The sequence below is a fragment of the Hypanus sabinus genome, chromosome 13, assembly GCF_030144855.1.
Source record: "Hypanus sabinus isolate sHypSab1 chromosome 13, sHypSab1.hap1, whole genome shotgun sequence".
Classification (NCBI taxonomy): domain Eukaryota; kingdom Metazoa; phylum Chordata; class Chondrichthyes; order Myliobatiformes; family Dasyatidae; genus Hypanus; species Hypanus sabinus.
In genome coordinates this window covers 90,620,806-90,636,933 of record NC_082718.1, presented here as the reverse complement: position 1 = coordinate 90,636,933, position 16,128 = coordinate 90,620,806, and the positions used below count along the sequence as shown (strand labels likewise).

General features: G+C 40.2%; 1 protein-coding gene across 2 annotated transcripts in view; it reads left to right on the top strand.

Moving 5' to 3' along the window:
* Nucleotides 1–15,663, top strand: part of ift81 (intraflagellar transport 81 homolog) — a 66,890-nt gene extending 51,227 nt beyond the window's left edge. Inside the window, exons 18-20 of one of the 2 annotated variants that reach the window (XR_009515426.1) lie at nt 686–731; nt 12,035–12,165; nt 15,360–15,498. Coding sequence is in view for 1 of the 2 variants with exons in the window: in XM_059988173.1 (XP_059844156.1) it covers nt 686–731; nt 15,360–15,542 (229 nt within the window). In the remaining variant the exon portion in view is untranslated. Of the gene's footprint in view, nt 1–685; nt 732–12,034; nt 12,166–15,359 lie in introns of both variants that reach the window. The other variant, XM_059988173.1, reaches the window with a different exon arrangement.
* The last annotated feature ends 465 nt before the right edge of the window (nt 15,664–16,128 follow it).

Genomic DNA, 16,128 nt, shown 5'->3' with positions numbered 1-16,128 from the left:
AATTTCATCACAGCTATATCCTTTTATTTGTGTCATTAATTCATCCACTGTCTGGAAAGTACTATGAGCATTTGAGAATCTTTTAATGTTACTGTTTTAAAATTTTAAAGAACCTTGATCCTGTTTCCTCTTTGCCCTTATTTCCACTGTATATTTATGTTGCTTACTTCCAGATTTGTTGCTATTCCTTTGATGTTCTTAAAAGATCAGGAACAATATTAAGACAGTAAAAAGATAATGAGGACTCATCCCTTTTATATAAGATTTCTACTTGTGATACTGTAATAGCACTGAATAACAAATCTGTGTTTCATTTAAAAATACACATTATTACAATTATTTTCCTTAATTTCCCATAGAAATATTATGGCATCCACAAAAATTATACTGCTTTCCACCATTTCTAAAAGGAAGAAGTGTTTTACAACATACATCTCTATGTTGGCAGGATTTAATTGTATTTTGATGTTCTAAAGCAGTCAACCAGCACTGAAATTGTTGTAAGAACTTAGAAAATAGCCTTGCAATATGACTGATATTAATTGCCTGACAGGAACATTCAATTTCTCAACAAAGTGCTGATACAATATTGCAGTGTTTCAACAAATTGTTTACTATATGAGTCAAGTAATAAATTCTAAAGCAAAATATGTACTTAACTTAGTAATTACTTTGCATCTTTCAGGGAGCAATATAATCGAAATATCCTGGAGCAAGAAAATCTGGGGAAAGTGAGTATCTGTACAATAGGCCATGTTGGGAATGTTGCTGCATGGGGAAAATCTATATTAACTAACACATTGTTTCTGGCAGACAGCGAAGGATTTAGCCAGCTGTCCAGAATCCTGGCACAGCAAACCAGAAAGAAAACTTGGCAGATAACATTGGTAACTAATCTCTTGAGAAATGACAATATCAGCAATTGTGACTTCAAGGAACAGCATGAACTGTACCATTAAAGCCAGCATGTCATTACCAACAATAGTTGCATTACAAGTTGCTTTTGTAACTATTGTGCATTAGTTGTAAATTGTTGGTGCTACAAACACAAGTTATAGATTAAGTAAACAAATTTTTAAAGCTACCAGGATCTAAATATACTCAGTTGTTGCAAGGAGTTAGGGTAATATTTGTTTGCTTAGGGCAGCATATGATTATTCCCACATGGCTTTGCTGACGCAGATTCACATACCCTGGACCTCGGACTAATATTTTTCAACTCCATTTTCTTTAAAACTTTTATTGTATGGTTGGTGTTCCTTAATGCAATCTAAATGTTTGTTCAGGTTCTATACTGTGATAATATAATTGAAAGTTTCTTTTATATTTAATGGGAAATGATCTCAACGCAATCTCTACCAAATTTTGATGGAAATGGTCAGTATTTTTCACTCTGATTTTATTAGTATTTTGGTGCAATAAATCTTCTAACGTTTTCAGAGGTGGCTCCATGGTTGAAAACGATAATCTGGCAGCAGATTTTAAGAATCTTAGATGATACATATTTTTGTTAACTTTTTAATGGTTATTATGCAGTATTGTAATAAATTTTCCAGTGAACTTGGTAAGTTTAAGGGGGCAATGGAAATGGGGCTTTGGTCTATTTAAAGAGAGCATATGAACTGGGGCTCAGTGTGCATAAAGGGACTGAGTTTCAAGGGATTGAGGGAACCAAAGCCCTAGTAAGCAGAAGGAGCGGAGGAACTGGAACCCCCATGAATTTCAAGGGAACACAATAAATATCACAGTATACCAAATGGTGAATCACCTGGATTGTTGAAGAGCAGTTTATCAAAGTTTTATTCTATATTTATTAAGTTGCTTGAAACTTTTTTTTTAAGCTTAAGTTAGCTGCCAAAAAGAGTAAAATTACCCTAACAGACTAGATTTGTTCTCAATTATGTTGTGAGGTTGAAGAATGGGCAACTGTTATTTTTAAAATCTACATCCATTGCACCAAGAAGCAGATATCGTATTTGTGTAATATAACACTATGAACTTTTTAACACTACTTAAAGTTGTACATGAAGGTTTAAAATAATAGAACACTTAAGAGCCTACGAGTTGACTGGGATAATGTTTCTCTTTACGCTCCTGAAAATCTAGCTACGGGCAAAGACTCAAGAATGTGTGTTTAGGCATACAATATGTTGCTTCTTATTTTCCACTTTGCTACTTCAGCAGTGGTTATTGTTGTAGATGAAACACAAAAACAAATTTAGTCTATTTGTAGTGCCTTATAGAAGCTAGAAATACACTCAGTGGCCATTTTATTGGTACCACTTTAGCTAATAAAGTGGTCACTGAGTGTATTATCGTCGTCTTCTGCTGCTGTTGCCCATTCACTTCAAGGTTTGACATGTTGTGCATTCAGAGATGCTCTTCTGTACAGCACTGTTGTAACACATGGTTATTTGAGTTACTGTCGCCTTCTTGTCAGCCTGAACCAGTCTGGCCATTCTCTTCTGAGCTCTTGCTTAACAAGGTGTTTTCGCCCACAGAAGTGCAGCTCACTGGATGTTTTTTCTTGATTTTCATCCTATTCTCTGTAAACTCTGGAGACTGTTGTGAGTGAAAATCCCAAGAGATCAACAGTTTCTGAGATCAAACCACCCCATCTGGCATCATCAGTCAGTCCACAGTCAAAGTCACTTAGATCACATTTCTTTCCCCATTCTGATGTTAGATCTGAACAACTACTGAACCTCTAGAATCATGTCTGCATGCTTTTATGCATTGAGTTGCTGCCAAATGATTGGCTAATCATATATTTGCATTAACGGCAGGTGTTCCTAATAGTTCTTATTATTAGAAACCAGGCCAGTTCTGCAGATGTGTTTCGGTAATTATGAATTTTGCTTAATTCAGTAACATTTTGATTGGACCATTTTAAATATTAATACTAAGTAATGCTGGTGCAATATATTGTGCAATAATTGGGGTTTATAATCTTACAAAGCAATGTAAAGGGAAAATACAAATGTGGAAGTGAAACGGGAATTGGGTCAAATATTCTTTGGTCTAGGTTTTCTAAATTTGATGTAATATTTCTAATCTACCTAAACTGGGTCATGGCCTATTTTTCCCTAACTTTATGAAGTAACGGGGAAAACTATGAATATTGTCTGCAGCTTTTCTGGGTGATTCAATAGAACCAATTTAATCAAATATTTAGTAAAACTAAAAGCTTTAATATTTAAGTTAGAATATGAAATATTTACCTTGATTAGAATAAAATAATGTAATTGGTGCATTTTTGTTTTATAAATCCAATGTTCAAAGTTCAAAGTAAATTTATTATCAAAAGTACATACATGTCACCATATACAACACTGGGATTCATTTTCTTTCAGGCATACTCAACAAATCCATAATGAAATAATAATAATAATAATAATAATAGAATCCATGAAAGACTACACCCAACAAGACTGACAAACAACCAGTCTTCAAAACTGTGCAAATACAAAAAGAAATAATAATAGTGAATAAATAAGCAATAAATATTGAGAACATGGAATGAAGAGTCTTTCAAAGGACTCCACAGGTTGTGGGAACATTTCAATGATGGGGCAAGTGAAGTTATCCCGTTTGGTTCAAGAGCATGATGGTTGAGGGGGTAATAAATTCCTGAACCTGGTGGTGTGAATCCTGAGGATCCTGTACCTTCTTCCTGATGGCAGCAGTGAGAAAAGAGCAAACCCTGGGTGGTAGGGTCTCTGACGATGAATGCTACTTTCATGTGATGAATCTTCATGTAGATGTGCTCAATGGTGGGGCCATATCCACTACTTTTTATAGGATTTTCCATTCAAGGGCATAGGTTTTTGCATACCAGGCCGTGATGCAGCCAGTCAATATGTTCTCCACTACACATCTATAGAATTTTGTCAAAGTTTTTAATGTCATGCTGAAGCTTCACAAACTCCTGAGGAAGTAGAGGAGTTGCCATGCTTTCTTTATAATTGCACTTACGTGCTGAACACAGGACAGGTCTTTCAAAATAATAACACCAAGAAATTTTGAAGTTCCTGACCCTCTCCACCTGTGATCTTCCAATGAGGACTGGCTCATGGACCTCCCGTTTCCTCCTCCTGAAATCAATAATCAGCTCCTTGGTCTTGCTGACATTGAGTGAGATGTTGTTGTTGTTGTGGCACCACTGAAACAGATTTCCAATCTACACTTCATCAGCACTTTCGATGCGGCTTACAACAGTGGTGTTGTCAGCAAGCTTAAATACGGGATTGGAGCTATGATACACCTCACAGTCATAAATAGAAAGTGTGTAGGCCAGGTGGCTAAGCACAGGGCCTTGTAATATACCTGTGTTGGTGGTGATTGTAGATGTTGGTGATGATTTTCCAATCCAGACTGATGGGGTCTGCAAGTGAGGAAATCATGGAACCAATTGTACAAGCAAGTATTGAGGCCAAGGTCTTGAAGCTTATTGATTAGTTCTGAGGGGATGATGGCATCGAATCCAGAATGACTTAGGAAATACACAACCTTTGCCTTCCATTAAAACCATGAATTTGAGTCAGATATGCCTCAGTCCTTCATGAAATAAAGCTCCATTACCAATGCACTTTTTCCCCTATCACAAACATTTACGTCCCTAATAGTAACTGTTCCTGTGACATGTTCAAGTGAGAGTTCTTCATTCCAAGTTTGACACTTCTACTGTAACTAATTTTATGCACCCATTATGGCCTGCAAAGAACTTCTCGAATAAAAACACAAAATGCTGGCAGAACTCAGCAGGCCAGACAGCATCTATGAGAGGAGGTAGTGACAATATTTCAGGCCGAAACCCTTCATCAGGAGTGAAGTAACATGCGATGGTCGAGGAGGGATAAGAAGTGGGGGGAGGGATGAAGTAGAGAGCTGGGAAGTGATAGGCTGAAGGGAAATAGGCAAGGTGGAGAATTATGGGAAATAAAAGAGAAAGAAAGGTAGGGCTGGAGGGAAATTATAGTGAGGGGGGAAAAGAGAGAGAAAGAGAACCAGACTAGAATTATAGAGATGGGGTGGGGGGGGGGGGCAGGGGTATAAACAGAGGTCTGTGAGTTGAATGTTCATGCCGACAGGTAGGAGGCTACCTAGGCAGGAGATAAGGTATTGCTCCATCAACCTACGTGTGGCCTCATCTTGACGGTAGAGGAGGCCATGGACAGACATGTCAGAGTGGGAGTGGTCTGTGGAATTGAAGTGTGTGGCCACAGGGAGATCCTACCACTGCTGGAGGACTGAGTGCCGGTGTTTGGCGAAACAGTCTCCCAGTCTGCGGCAGGTCTCCCCAATGTATAAATGGCCACATCAGGAGCACTGGATACAGTACATCACCCCAGTTGACTCGCAGGTGAAGTGGTGCTTCACCTGAAAGGATTGTCTGGGGCCTGGGATGGTGGTGAGGGAAGAAGTGCGGGGACAGGTGTAGCACTTCTTCTGTTTGCAGGGATAAGTTCCTGGAGGAAGGGATTGGGGGGGGGGGGAATGAATGGACAAGGGAGTCGCGTAGGGAGCGATCCCTGCGGAAAGCTGAGAGTGGGGGTGAGGGGAAAATGTGTCTAGTGGTGGGATCCCGTAGGAGGTGGCGGAAGTTACAGAGGATTATATGTTGGATCTGTAGGCTGGTAGGGTGATAGGTGAGGACCGGAGGACTCTATCCCTGGTGGGCTGGCGGGGGGATGGGGTGAGGGCAGAGGTGCGTGAAATACAGGAGATGCGATGGACAGCAGAGTTGATAGTGGACGAAGGGAAGCCCCTTTCTTTATAAAAGGAAGACATCTCCTTTGTCCTATAATGAAAGGCCTCATCCTTAGAGCAGATGCGGCAGAGGCAGAGGAATTGAGAGAAAGGGATAGTATTTTTGCAGGAGACAGGGTGGGAGGAGGAATAGTCTAGGTACCCTACCAGCCTATAGATCCAACATATAATCCTCTGTAACTTCTGCCACCTCCTGCGGGATCCCACCACCAGTCACAACTTCCCCTCACCCCCACTCTCGACTTTCCACAGGAATCGCTCCCTACACGACTCCCTTGTCCATTCATCCCCCCCATCCCTCCCCACCGACCTCCCTCCAGCCATTTATCCCTGCAAATGGAAGAAGTTCTACACCTGCCCCCACACTTCTTCCCTCACCACCATCCTAGGCCCCAGACAGTCCTTTCAGGTGAGGCACCACTTCACCTGCAAGTCAACTGGGGTGATATACTGTATCCAGTGCTCCCGAAATGGCCATTTATACATTGGGGAGACCCGCCGCAGACTGGGAGACCGTTTCGCCGATCACCGGCACTCAGTCCTCCAGCAGTGACGGGATCTCCCTGTGGTCACACACTTCAATCCCACAGACCACTCCCACTCCAACATGTCTGTCCATGGCCTCCTCTACCGTCAAGATGAGGCCACACACAGGTTGATGGAGCAATACCTTTTCTCCCGCCTAGGTAGCCTCCTACCTGCTAGCATGAACATTCAACTCACAGACCTCCATTGATACCCCTGCCCCCACCTTACCCCATCCGTATCTATAATTTTAATCTGGTTCTCTTTCTCTTTTTCCCCCCTCACTATAATCTCCCCCCCCCAGCCCTACTTTTCTTTCTCTTTTATTTCCCATAATTCTCCACCTTCCCCCTAGCCCATTTCCCTCCAGCCTATCACTTCCCAGCTCTCTACTTCATCCCTCCCCACCACTTCTTATCCCCCCTCAACCATCCCATGTTACTTCACTCCTGATGAAGGGTTTCGGCCCGAAACGTCATCACTACCTCCTCCCATAGATGCTGTCTGGCCTGCTGAGTTCTGCCAGCATTTCGTGTTTTTTATTTATTTCCAGCATCTGCAGATTCTCTCGTGTTGCCAAAGAACTTCTCAAATTGCATATGGTGGGGCTAAAGGTCTCCTTTTGTGCTCTATTAGAACAATTCTTCTCCTGATGGCATTAACTTAGAAAAAACTCTTTAAAGACATCTTATTCATCAAAACAACTGTTTTCTGAATAACTCATTTCCGTATATGTCACTCTCCATTCTCTTTGAGAATTGAGTCTTGTGTGTCCATTCTTCCCTGGTAATCCAAGAATGGAAATTTGTGATTAGCCTCACAAATGAAGTGAGAAGGATAAAGTAGATTTTTAAAAATTGCATTAAAGGTGTTGGGAAATAAGGTTCAATAAGTGCAGGCAAAATGAGACTGCATTTCCAGGTCATTGTTTAAAATAATAAGTGATGATAATATTTCATTAAGGGAGTCAAGATTCCATGGTTAAAGCTATTTTGTTAGTTTTAGTTATGTTGGACAATTTTACCAGGGCACTAGGGCTCCAGACTGAATGCTTAAATATAAATTATAAAGAAATTCCACTTGTAGACAACTTGTCATTTGTTTTTTAGCAATATCAAACAAGGGTCAAGAATGTGGTTAACTGCTGAAATGTTTACAACTTCAACATTGTACCTCTCTTGTGAACTTACCACCAAGATACTTTGAATGGCATAGTATTATATCAATGTCGTTGGAGACATTGGAGGAAATTGTGTGTGTGAAGTTCTGGTCACCACATTACAGGAAAGATGTTAAAGCTTTGGAGAAAGTGCAGAAGAGTTTCACCAAGATATAGCCTTGATTAGAAAGTGTTCGCTGTAGGAGAGGTTGAACAGACTTGAACTGTTTTCTCTGGAATGTCAGAAGCTGACAGTTGTTATGATCAAAGTATAAATTATAGTCTAAATAGTCAGAACCTATTTTTCCAGGGAGGAAATGTCAAATACTGGAGGGCATATTTAAAGTTGGAAGCTTAAAGGAGATTTATGTGGCAAGTTTTTTAAACAGAGACTGATAAGTGTCTGGAACACATTGCCAGGGGATGTGCTGGAAGCAGATATGACAGCAACATTTAAAAATCATTCAGATAGACATTGGAACAAACAGGGTGAGGGATATAAAACATGTTGCAGGCAGATGTACAGTTTAAATTAGCATCCTACTCAGCACAGAGATTGCAGGTCAGAGGGATTGTTACTACGCTGTAATGTTTTATGTACTATATTCTGTGTTGTCCAGTGCTTTGAAGGGCAGGGATTATTGCTGCCCCATAGACAATGAGCTTTGTGCCAGGTTAGAGGATATGATCTTCAAAGTCAATCTCTGAACACGCCCAAGCATAAGTATTCTCTGCATATTGCAGCTAAATTACTGACGAAGGGGTAACCATGGTTCTGGAGTGGAGGTAATATGTTATAGACAATAGACAATAGGTGCAGAAGTAGACCATTCGGCCCTTTGAGCCTGCACCGCCATTTTGAGATCATGGCTGATCATCTGCTATCAATACCCGGTTCCTGTCTTGTCCCCATATCCCTTGATTCCCCTATCCATAACATACCTATCTAGCTCCCTCTTGAAAGCATCCAGAGAATTGGCCTCCACTGCTTTCCGAGGCAGTGCATTCCAGACCCCCACAACTCTCTGGGAGAAGTTTTTCCTTAACTCTGTCCTAAATGACCTACCCCTTATTCTCAAACCATGCCCTCTGGTACTGGACTCTCCCAGCATCTGGAACATATTTCCTGCCTCTATCTTGTCCAATCCCTTAATAATCTTATATGTTGCAATCAGATCCCCTCTCAATCTCCTTAATTCCAGCGTGTACAAGCCCAGTCTCTCTAACCTCTCTGCGTAAGACAGTCCTGACATCCCAGGAATTAACCTTGTGAATGTACGCTGCACTTGCTCTACAGCCAGGATGTCCTTCCTTAACCCTGGAGACCAAAACTGTACACAATACTCCAGGTGTGGTCTCACCAGTGCCCTGTACAAATGCAAGAGGATTTCCTTGCTCTTGTACTCAATTCCCTTTGTAATAAAGGCCAACATTCCATTAGCCTTCTCCACTGCCTGCTGCTGAGCAGTTTCAATTCCTATTAGTCTTACAATTAAATTCAATTGCAAAGGAAAGCTTCTGGGAGGTGAGAATGAGAATCGTATTGGGTGATGATGTAACCTAGCTTGCTGCTGGCTTAGTGGTTAAGATCATGTCATGCAAGCCATGAAACTATATGTGAGGCAGAGAAGGCTGTGTTTGGTGGCTGATGCTCACAGCATGCTCACCCATGAAGACCAGGTATATTCTGGCTTCAGATGGACAGAATCCACACTTTGGCCACTGGGGAAAAAGTGGTTGAAGACTACTTGTGATGGATAGCAAAGGAACTGTCTGTAGTTACCACAGGTAGATTTGTCTCCTTTCTTTAAGATGGTCATGATATATAATCTCCGAAGTCAGGGATAAGGTTGTTTTACACAGACAGTGGTTTTATGTGGATTGCACTGCCAGAGGTGGTGACACAGTGAGATACAATTATTAATTTTAGTGGCATTTAGACTGAGATAGTAGAATATAGTCTGAATATAGGCCAGTGAGTTAGTGTAGATGGGTAGAAAGTTCAGCATAGATGAGATTGGCTGAAGGACACAGTTCTGTGTTGTGTGACTCTATCTGGTCATTTAATATGGATTGGGTTAGAGGTAAGGCAAGCTGTGAGGATGGCATTTTCCTTCTTATAGAGTACTGGTAACAGTTTAGGTGTTTTATAATAATGCAGTAGTATTCCTGGTCACCTTCTTGCAGCTGGTATAGTAAATGTTCTTCCGGAGGTGAATTTAAAATATTGCAATTACTATTATTGCATCTATAATTACAACTGAAACCAGCTTAAATACAGTATGTGCACATCCACAGACTTGCTTAACCTATTTTGAAGGGGTTTTTTTTAATGCATGTTATCAGCTTTTATGATACATTACGTTAATTTAGAACAAGTTTCTTTTGTTAAGAGTAATTTATTCAGCGATGCATGATTATTAATGTAGTACTGTATGTGCTTTAAGGATACACTGGAGATGACAATATTTCATCTGTACACTCCAACTGAACAGTTACAGTAAGCTTAATCTCCTGCAGTGAGCTAATGCGGCAAGTGATCCACTTTAATATGGTACTTGTATTGTTTACTGTCTGAAATGTTGCCACACAAAAATGTAAAATCATGCTTCTAATTGTACAAAATGTGGGGCTGAATCCTCTGGATAACAGCTTAATGAGTAAGGTTATCTTTAATGAGATTTAATCATAGATGAGTAAGCTTATACATGGATGAGTGAATGCCATCATAAACGTCTTCCAACCAGTTAAAACCTGTTACGTGACCCCAAGTTAATTAATTCCAAAATGGAAAATTAGTATATGCTATATTTATTCATTTTCAGTGTAGGGTAGGCCAGTGGGGCATAAATACATTACATAATGAATTTAGCAGTGCCCATGAATTAAATTGCAGTTCAGAAAAACTAATAAAATTGTTTGGTGGCATTAATAGCGATAATTATGATAAATACAGTATATGAAACTTATCATTATACATGATTACTACAATTAGTACTTTGCAGCGTGTCAATATGCCCACACTAGCTTATCAAATCTGTCGCCAATCTGTGCTTCTACACAGCAAGAATCAAGAATGCAGAGGAGATGTGAATTTTTTCAAGAAGGGATGTTACATAAGGGACTGTGAAGCATCTGGTCCAGGTGACTTATCTACCTTCAGACCTTTCAGTTTCCAAAGCACTTTCTCCCTAGTAATAGGAACCGTCAGGTCACTCGTCTGAGTGCTACTGGTACCATGTAATCCAGTACTACCTGTCGCACGGTCGGGTGGTCGGCCACTAAACCGACTCCCCTACCAGGCTTGCCTGGTGAAGAAGGTGTCTAGGCACCCTGCAGGACAAAAAACAAGACCAGTCAAAGGGCGGATGAACGCTCTCATAGGGTCAATGGCCATCTAGCAAACACCGTGAAGCGCAGAAAGGGCATCCCTTGCATCGAAGCTTGGTCTGGCCATTCACTGCAAGAGAACTTCCCCCAGCCGTCTTGGATCCCACCGTGCTGCTGGATGCGGGAGGGGATGCCAACAGGGTAGGTTTGGACCTCACCTAAAACCCATTCATGCACACACTGTTCCTTTCTGAGCAGATTGAAAGGAACCATCATCATCCCCTGGGCTGGATAGCCAGAGAGAGAGAGAGAGGAACTGGTACTCACTTCAGTCCCTGGTACTCTCAAACTTACAACATACTGCTAGAGACTTCCACAGTGAAGCCTGTTGCAAAATACATAGTCAATTCGTCTGCCATTTCCTTGTCCCCCATTACTACTTCTGCAGTGTAATTTTACAGTGGTCCACTCTTGTCTCTCCTTTACTCTTTATATATCTGGAAAAACTTTTGGTATCCTCTTTTTCATTGTTGGCTACCTTCATATTTCACCTCCCCTCCGCCCCACCTGCCCTCATAGCTTTCTGTTGGTCTTTGAAAGCTTTGCAATCCTCTAATTTCTCGATAATTCTGTTCTATTATATGACCTCTCTCTTGCTTTTATGTTGGCTTTGACTTTGCTTGTCAGCCACGGTTGCGTTATCCTACCTTTGAAATACTTCCTCTCTCAGAAGTACTGAGGTAATTAAAGGATTTGATAGGATTGAGGCAGGAAATATGTTCCAGATGTTGGGAGAGTCCAGTACCAGAGGGCATGGATTGAGAATAAGAGGTCAGTTATTTAAAACAGAGTTGAGGAAGAGCTTCTTCTCCCAGAGAGTTGTGAAGGTGTGGATTGCACTGCCTTGGAAGACCGTGGAGGCCAATTCTCTGGATGCTTTCAAGAAGGAGCTAGATAGATATCTGATGGATAGGGGAATCAAGGGATATGGGGACAAGGCAGGGACTGGGTATTGATAGTGAATGATCAGCCATGATCTCAGAATGGCGGTGCAGACTCGAGGGGCCGAATGGTCTACTTCTGCACCTATTGTCTATTGTCTACAGTATTTATCATGCACCTTCCTGATTGCAAAAACCCCAGCTATTGCTGCTCTCCAAGTGTCCCCTTTGGCCGGTTCCTCTTTCATGCTTTTGTAATTCCCTTTACTCCACTGTAATCTGACTTTGGCTTCTCCCTCTTAAATTGCAGGGTGAATTTTGTCATGATCATTGTCTCCTAAGGGTTCCTTTACCTTAAGCTCCCTAATCAAATCCGGTTCATTACACAACACTCAATCCAGAACAGCTGATCCGCTAGTGGGCTCGACCACCGACCATAAGGTGAGACTTCCCCTTCCTGAATTCCACTGACGTTGAGTACAAGGTTGTTGTTGTGATACCACTCAGTCAGTGAATCTGTCTCAACCCTGTACGCCTTGTCACTGCCATCCGAGATTCTGCCAACAACAGTGGTGTCATCAGTGAATTTACAAATGGCGTTTGAACTGTGCTTAGCTACACAGTCATAAATGAATAGTGAGTAGAGCAGTGGGCTAAGTACACATTCCTTGAGGTATACTTGTGTTGGTTGTCAATGAGGAGGAGATGCTATTATCGATCTGCACTGACTGTGGTCTTTTGGTAAGTAAGTCGAAGATCCAATTGCAGAGGCCCAGTTTTTGAAGCTTGTTGATTAGTAGTGAGGAGATGATGCCGTTGAATGCCAAGCTGAAATCAGTTAGCAACAATCTGGCATATGCTTTGCTGTTGTCCAGCTCTTGCAAAACCAATGGCAAGCCAGTGAGTTTGCATTTGCTATAGTATATTGTTGTACTGTCGCTTAGCTAATATGTCTCCAAGAGCTTTGGGGATATAGAGTTTAAAAGCATGTATTACTTGTTAATATGGACACAAATTTGTGATGTGGAAATGAGGAATATTATACACATCCACATTTGGGAAGGGTTGTGGACCTGTATTGACCCCATTTTGAAGTATAGTACAATTGATGTGCAGTTTACAGAAACAAATGATCCATAATACCAAATAGTTCTTCAGAACAGAAGATTTTGAATATGCTAACAATGCTTGGAACATCTCAAAGCTGGACTCGTGTATCTGTACTCATCAGCAAAAAGGTACAAGTTGAGTAAGTCTTATCCAAAACCTTGAGGCTAGAAGTGTTTTGGATTTCCAATTTTTTAGGAATTTGGAATATATTATGATATAGCTTGGGATCACCATCATTTCTGATTCTAAATTTATGTGCTACCGGTAAGCAGTCTTTATCTTATGTGTGTTCATCACATGTTTATTGATGCAGCCACTCAGTGTGTTAAAATTTTTATCAGCAACAATAGCTCATCAATGAATTTCTCTCCTTCGTGATCAGCAGATGCTTATCACCACAAATATTTAAAAATGTAATGCTTACTTAAATTTCTACAATCAGCCTGCTAAATATTCACAATTAGATTTAATTTTTGTTTCGTGATCAGCATATCGTCAAGCGGCATATGTTCATTCTGCTGATGAATCCTTTCTTTCAATACACGATTGAGATCTTTTTTTGCTTTATACAATGTGTTCCTATTTTTCATTAACTTCTGATAATTATGTATGTGAGGTTATTTCTCAGAACTGTCTGTGGTGTGCAAAGACCTGCGCATCGCCTAGGAACCTTCCCAGCGCCTTGTGGAATTTTCCATTTGTGACGTCATGTCAGCACTCAAAAAAAAAATTGGATTTCAGAGGTTTTCACATTTTGGAATTTCAGATAAGGGGTACATTCCCCACCCCCCCCGTATTTCATTCTATACTCAATTAACAAACAGTGTTCCCTGTTATCAATGTGGTGTACCTGCAGAATTTTCTTTGGTTTTCAGATTATTTGGAAAAATGTTGCAGAAAAGGCAGCGTTTGCAGAGACTTTTTCTTCTTATTTGAAAATTTGGAAACCTCTGATGTAGAAAAAGTACTTGGAAAAATTAAGTCCTGAAAGAATAAGGAATTAATTTGCATCTACTTATTTAAGTTATATTATGTAATAAGGGTTAGAAAAGCTCTGTCAGAATCTGTCAGCTTTTTCCCACTACTGCAGGATACTGCTTCGATAAGCATCTCTTATTTCAAGTGTTCTGACATTAGCAGAGAAGTGGACTGCATGGTCCCTCCAGCCTGTTCATTATTCTATAAGGTTGAACTGCTCTGATCATTGCCCTCAATTTCACTTTACAGGTGATTCCTGTAACCTTTTGTTCTTCTTGTGGTCTCAAATGGTCAACACCCACAGCTTTCTGGGTAGAGAATTCCAAACATTCACATGCCTTCCTGATCTCAATCTTAAATGGCCATTCTCTTTATGCCTTCCAATCTAGATTCCACCACCTTTCACAGCATCTACCATAACAAGGCCCAAAATTGTGTAGTTTCACCTTCTAAGTTCCACTCAATCTTGTAAACAACCCTCCATTTTAGTAATCAATCTTGTGAACCATTTCTGCACTATTTCTAAAATTAGCATGTCAAACTTTAATTAAGTTGATTTAAATAATGTAATACCTGGATATGGATTCCAAGAAGCCCTGTATAATTATAGCAGTACTTCCCCATTTATCTTCCAAATTGCCTGTCATACCCATACCCGCATACTAACATGCTGATTAATCTGAACATTCACGGTACGGTACAGTAACATAGTGGTTAGTGTTATCACTTTACGGCGCCAGTGATCTCTGATTGGGGTTCAAATCCTGCCGCTGCCTGTAAGGAGTTTGTACATTCCCTCTGTGACCGCGTGGGTTTCCTCTGAGTGTTCTAGTTTCCTCACACAAATTAGTGTTATTGAGTTATGTACATGCTATGTTGGTGCCAGAAGAGTGGCAATACTTGTGGGCTCTCCCAGCATATCACAAATGACGACACAAACAACACATTTGTACATGTGACAAGTAGTTAATCCCTCATTAGTTTAACAAATCTATACTTCTCTGCAATCCTCAAGAATGACGTAAGCCTCCAAGGAGACTCAAATCCGTGAGTTACCAATCTGCTCTTCTTTGTGTTCTTTTAAGAGGCTCATGTGTTTTGGAAGATTACAAGGAGTTATTCATTTGAGCCTATCTTCGTAATCGTCGATAGGTTTATAACATACTGGGAATAGTGGACCTACTGAGTACCCATTTATACTCCTGGTTTTTTAATTTTTTGGTGGCCTTGGTTCTGCACTCCTGCATTACTTCAAACAATGCAACAAATTGCATATAATGAATACTCCAAATAATTTGCATTGCCAATTCATGTTAATGTTAATACTTCCACAATTTCTTTTCTTTATTATAGCTATGTTTTACTATGGACTGGTCCATCTAATTAAAATGGGTGCAATATTTACTGCTGAAATTATTGTTTCAAGTACGATTTCAATTTTCCTTCAAGATTGGAATAGAAACTTAAGAGAACACCTGCTGCATGGTGCAGTTATAGTGCAGTTTAATTGCTCTGAACATTGCTGTGATTTTTCTTTTTACCTACAGAAACTAAGGGAGAAACAGAAAGCTGTGCGGGAGAGCCATGGTCCAAACATGAAGCAGGTTAAAATGTGGCGAGATTTTGAACAACTGATGGAGTCCAAGAAGCAATGTTTTTTGAAGCAGCAAAACCAGAATTCTGTTGGTCAGGTGATTCAGGAAGGTGGGGAGGACAGATTGATCTTGTAACTAAATGAATCAGTGGTCCAATTGTGCATTTACATTGTTATATTTTTTGTTGGTGTTAGCCATTTCAGCAGCTATTAAGATTTCTAATTAACTGTAATAAAATTATTTAACTTGGAATTAATTTTAGTAATTGTAATGGATCTTCATTTTAAACACACAACAGGTGTTATATTACAAGTGTGGATTTCAGAAGGGTAGAGCACAGAAAGAATCCTTTGTCTCGATTTCTAAAAACCTCATCCTATGATTGGAGATATTCTCTACCACTCCACAATATCTTTCATCAGTTGGTAAAGAACTGTACTAATAGGCAGCTATGAAGAACTATGTAGCTTATACCAACATGACTTCTAATTGTTAGCATTTTATGTAGTTGGAAAACTGCAACCAGGGCATGGTTGTATATTTTAGAAAATTTATAGATGTGAGTAGTTAACAGTCAGTTAAATGAATACCATGCCTTAGATTTTTCCGCCAGTGGGTACTTGCTGCTAAATTCAATTAACAATAGGATCAGTCCAACAATGCAATCTGTCCAGTAGGAACTTGTATGACATAACCTAAGAGGTATTATGGAGGTTAATTA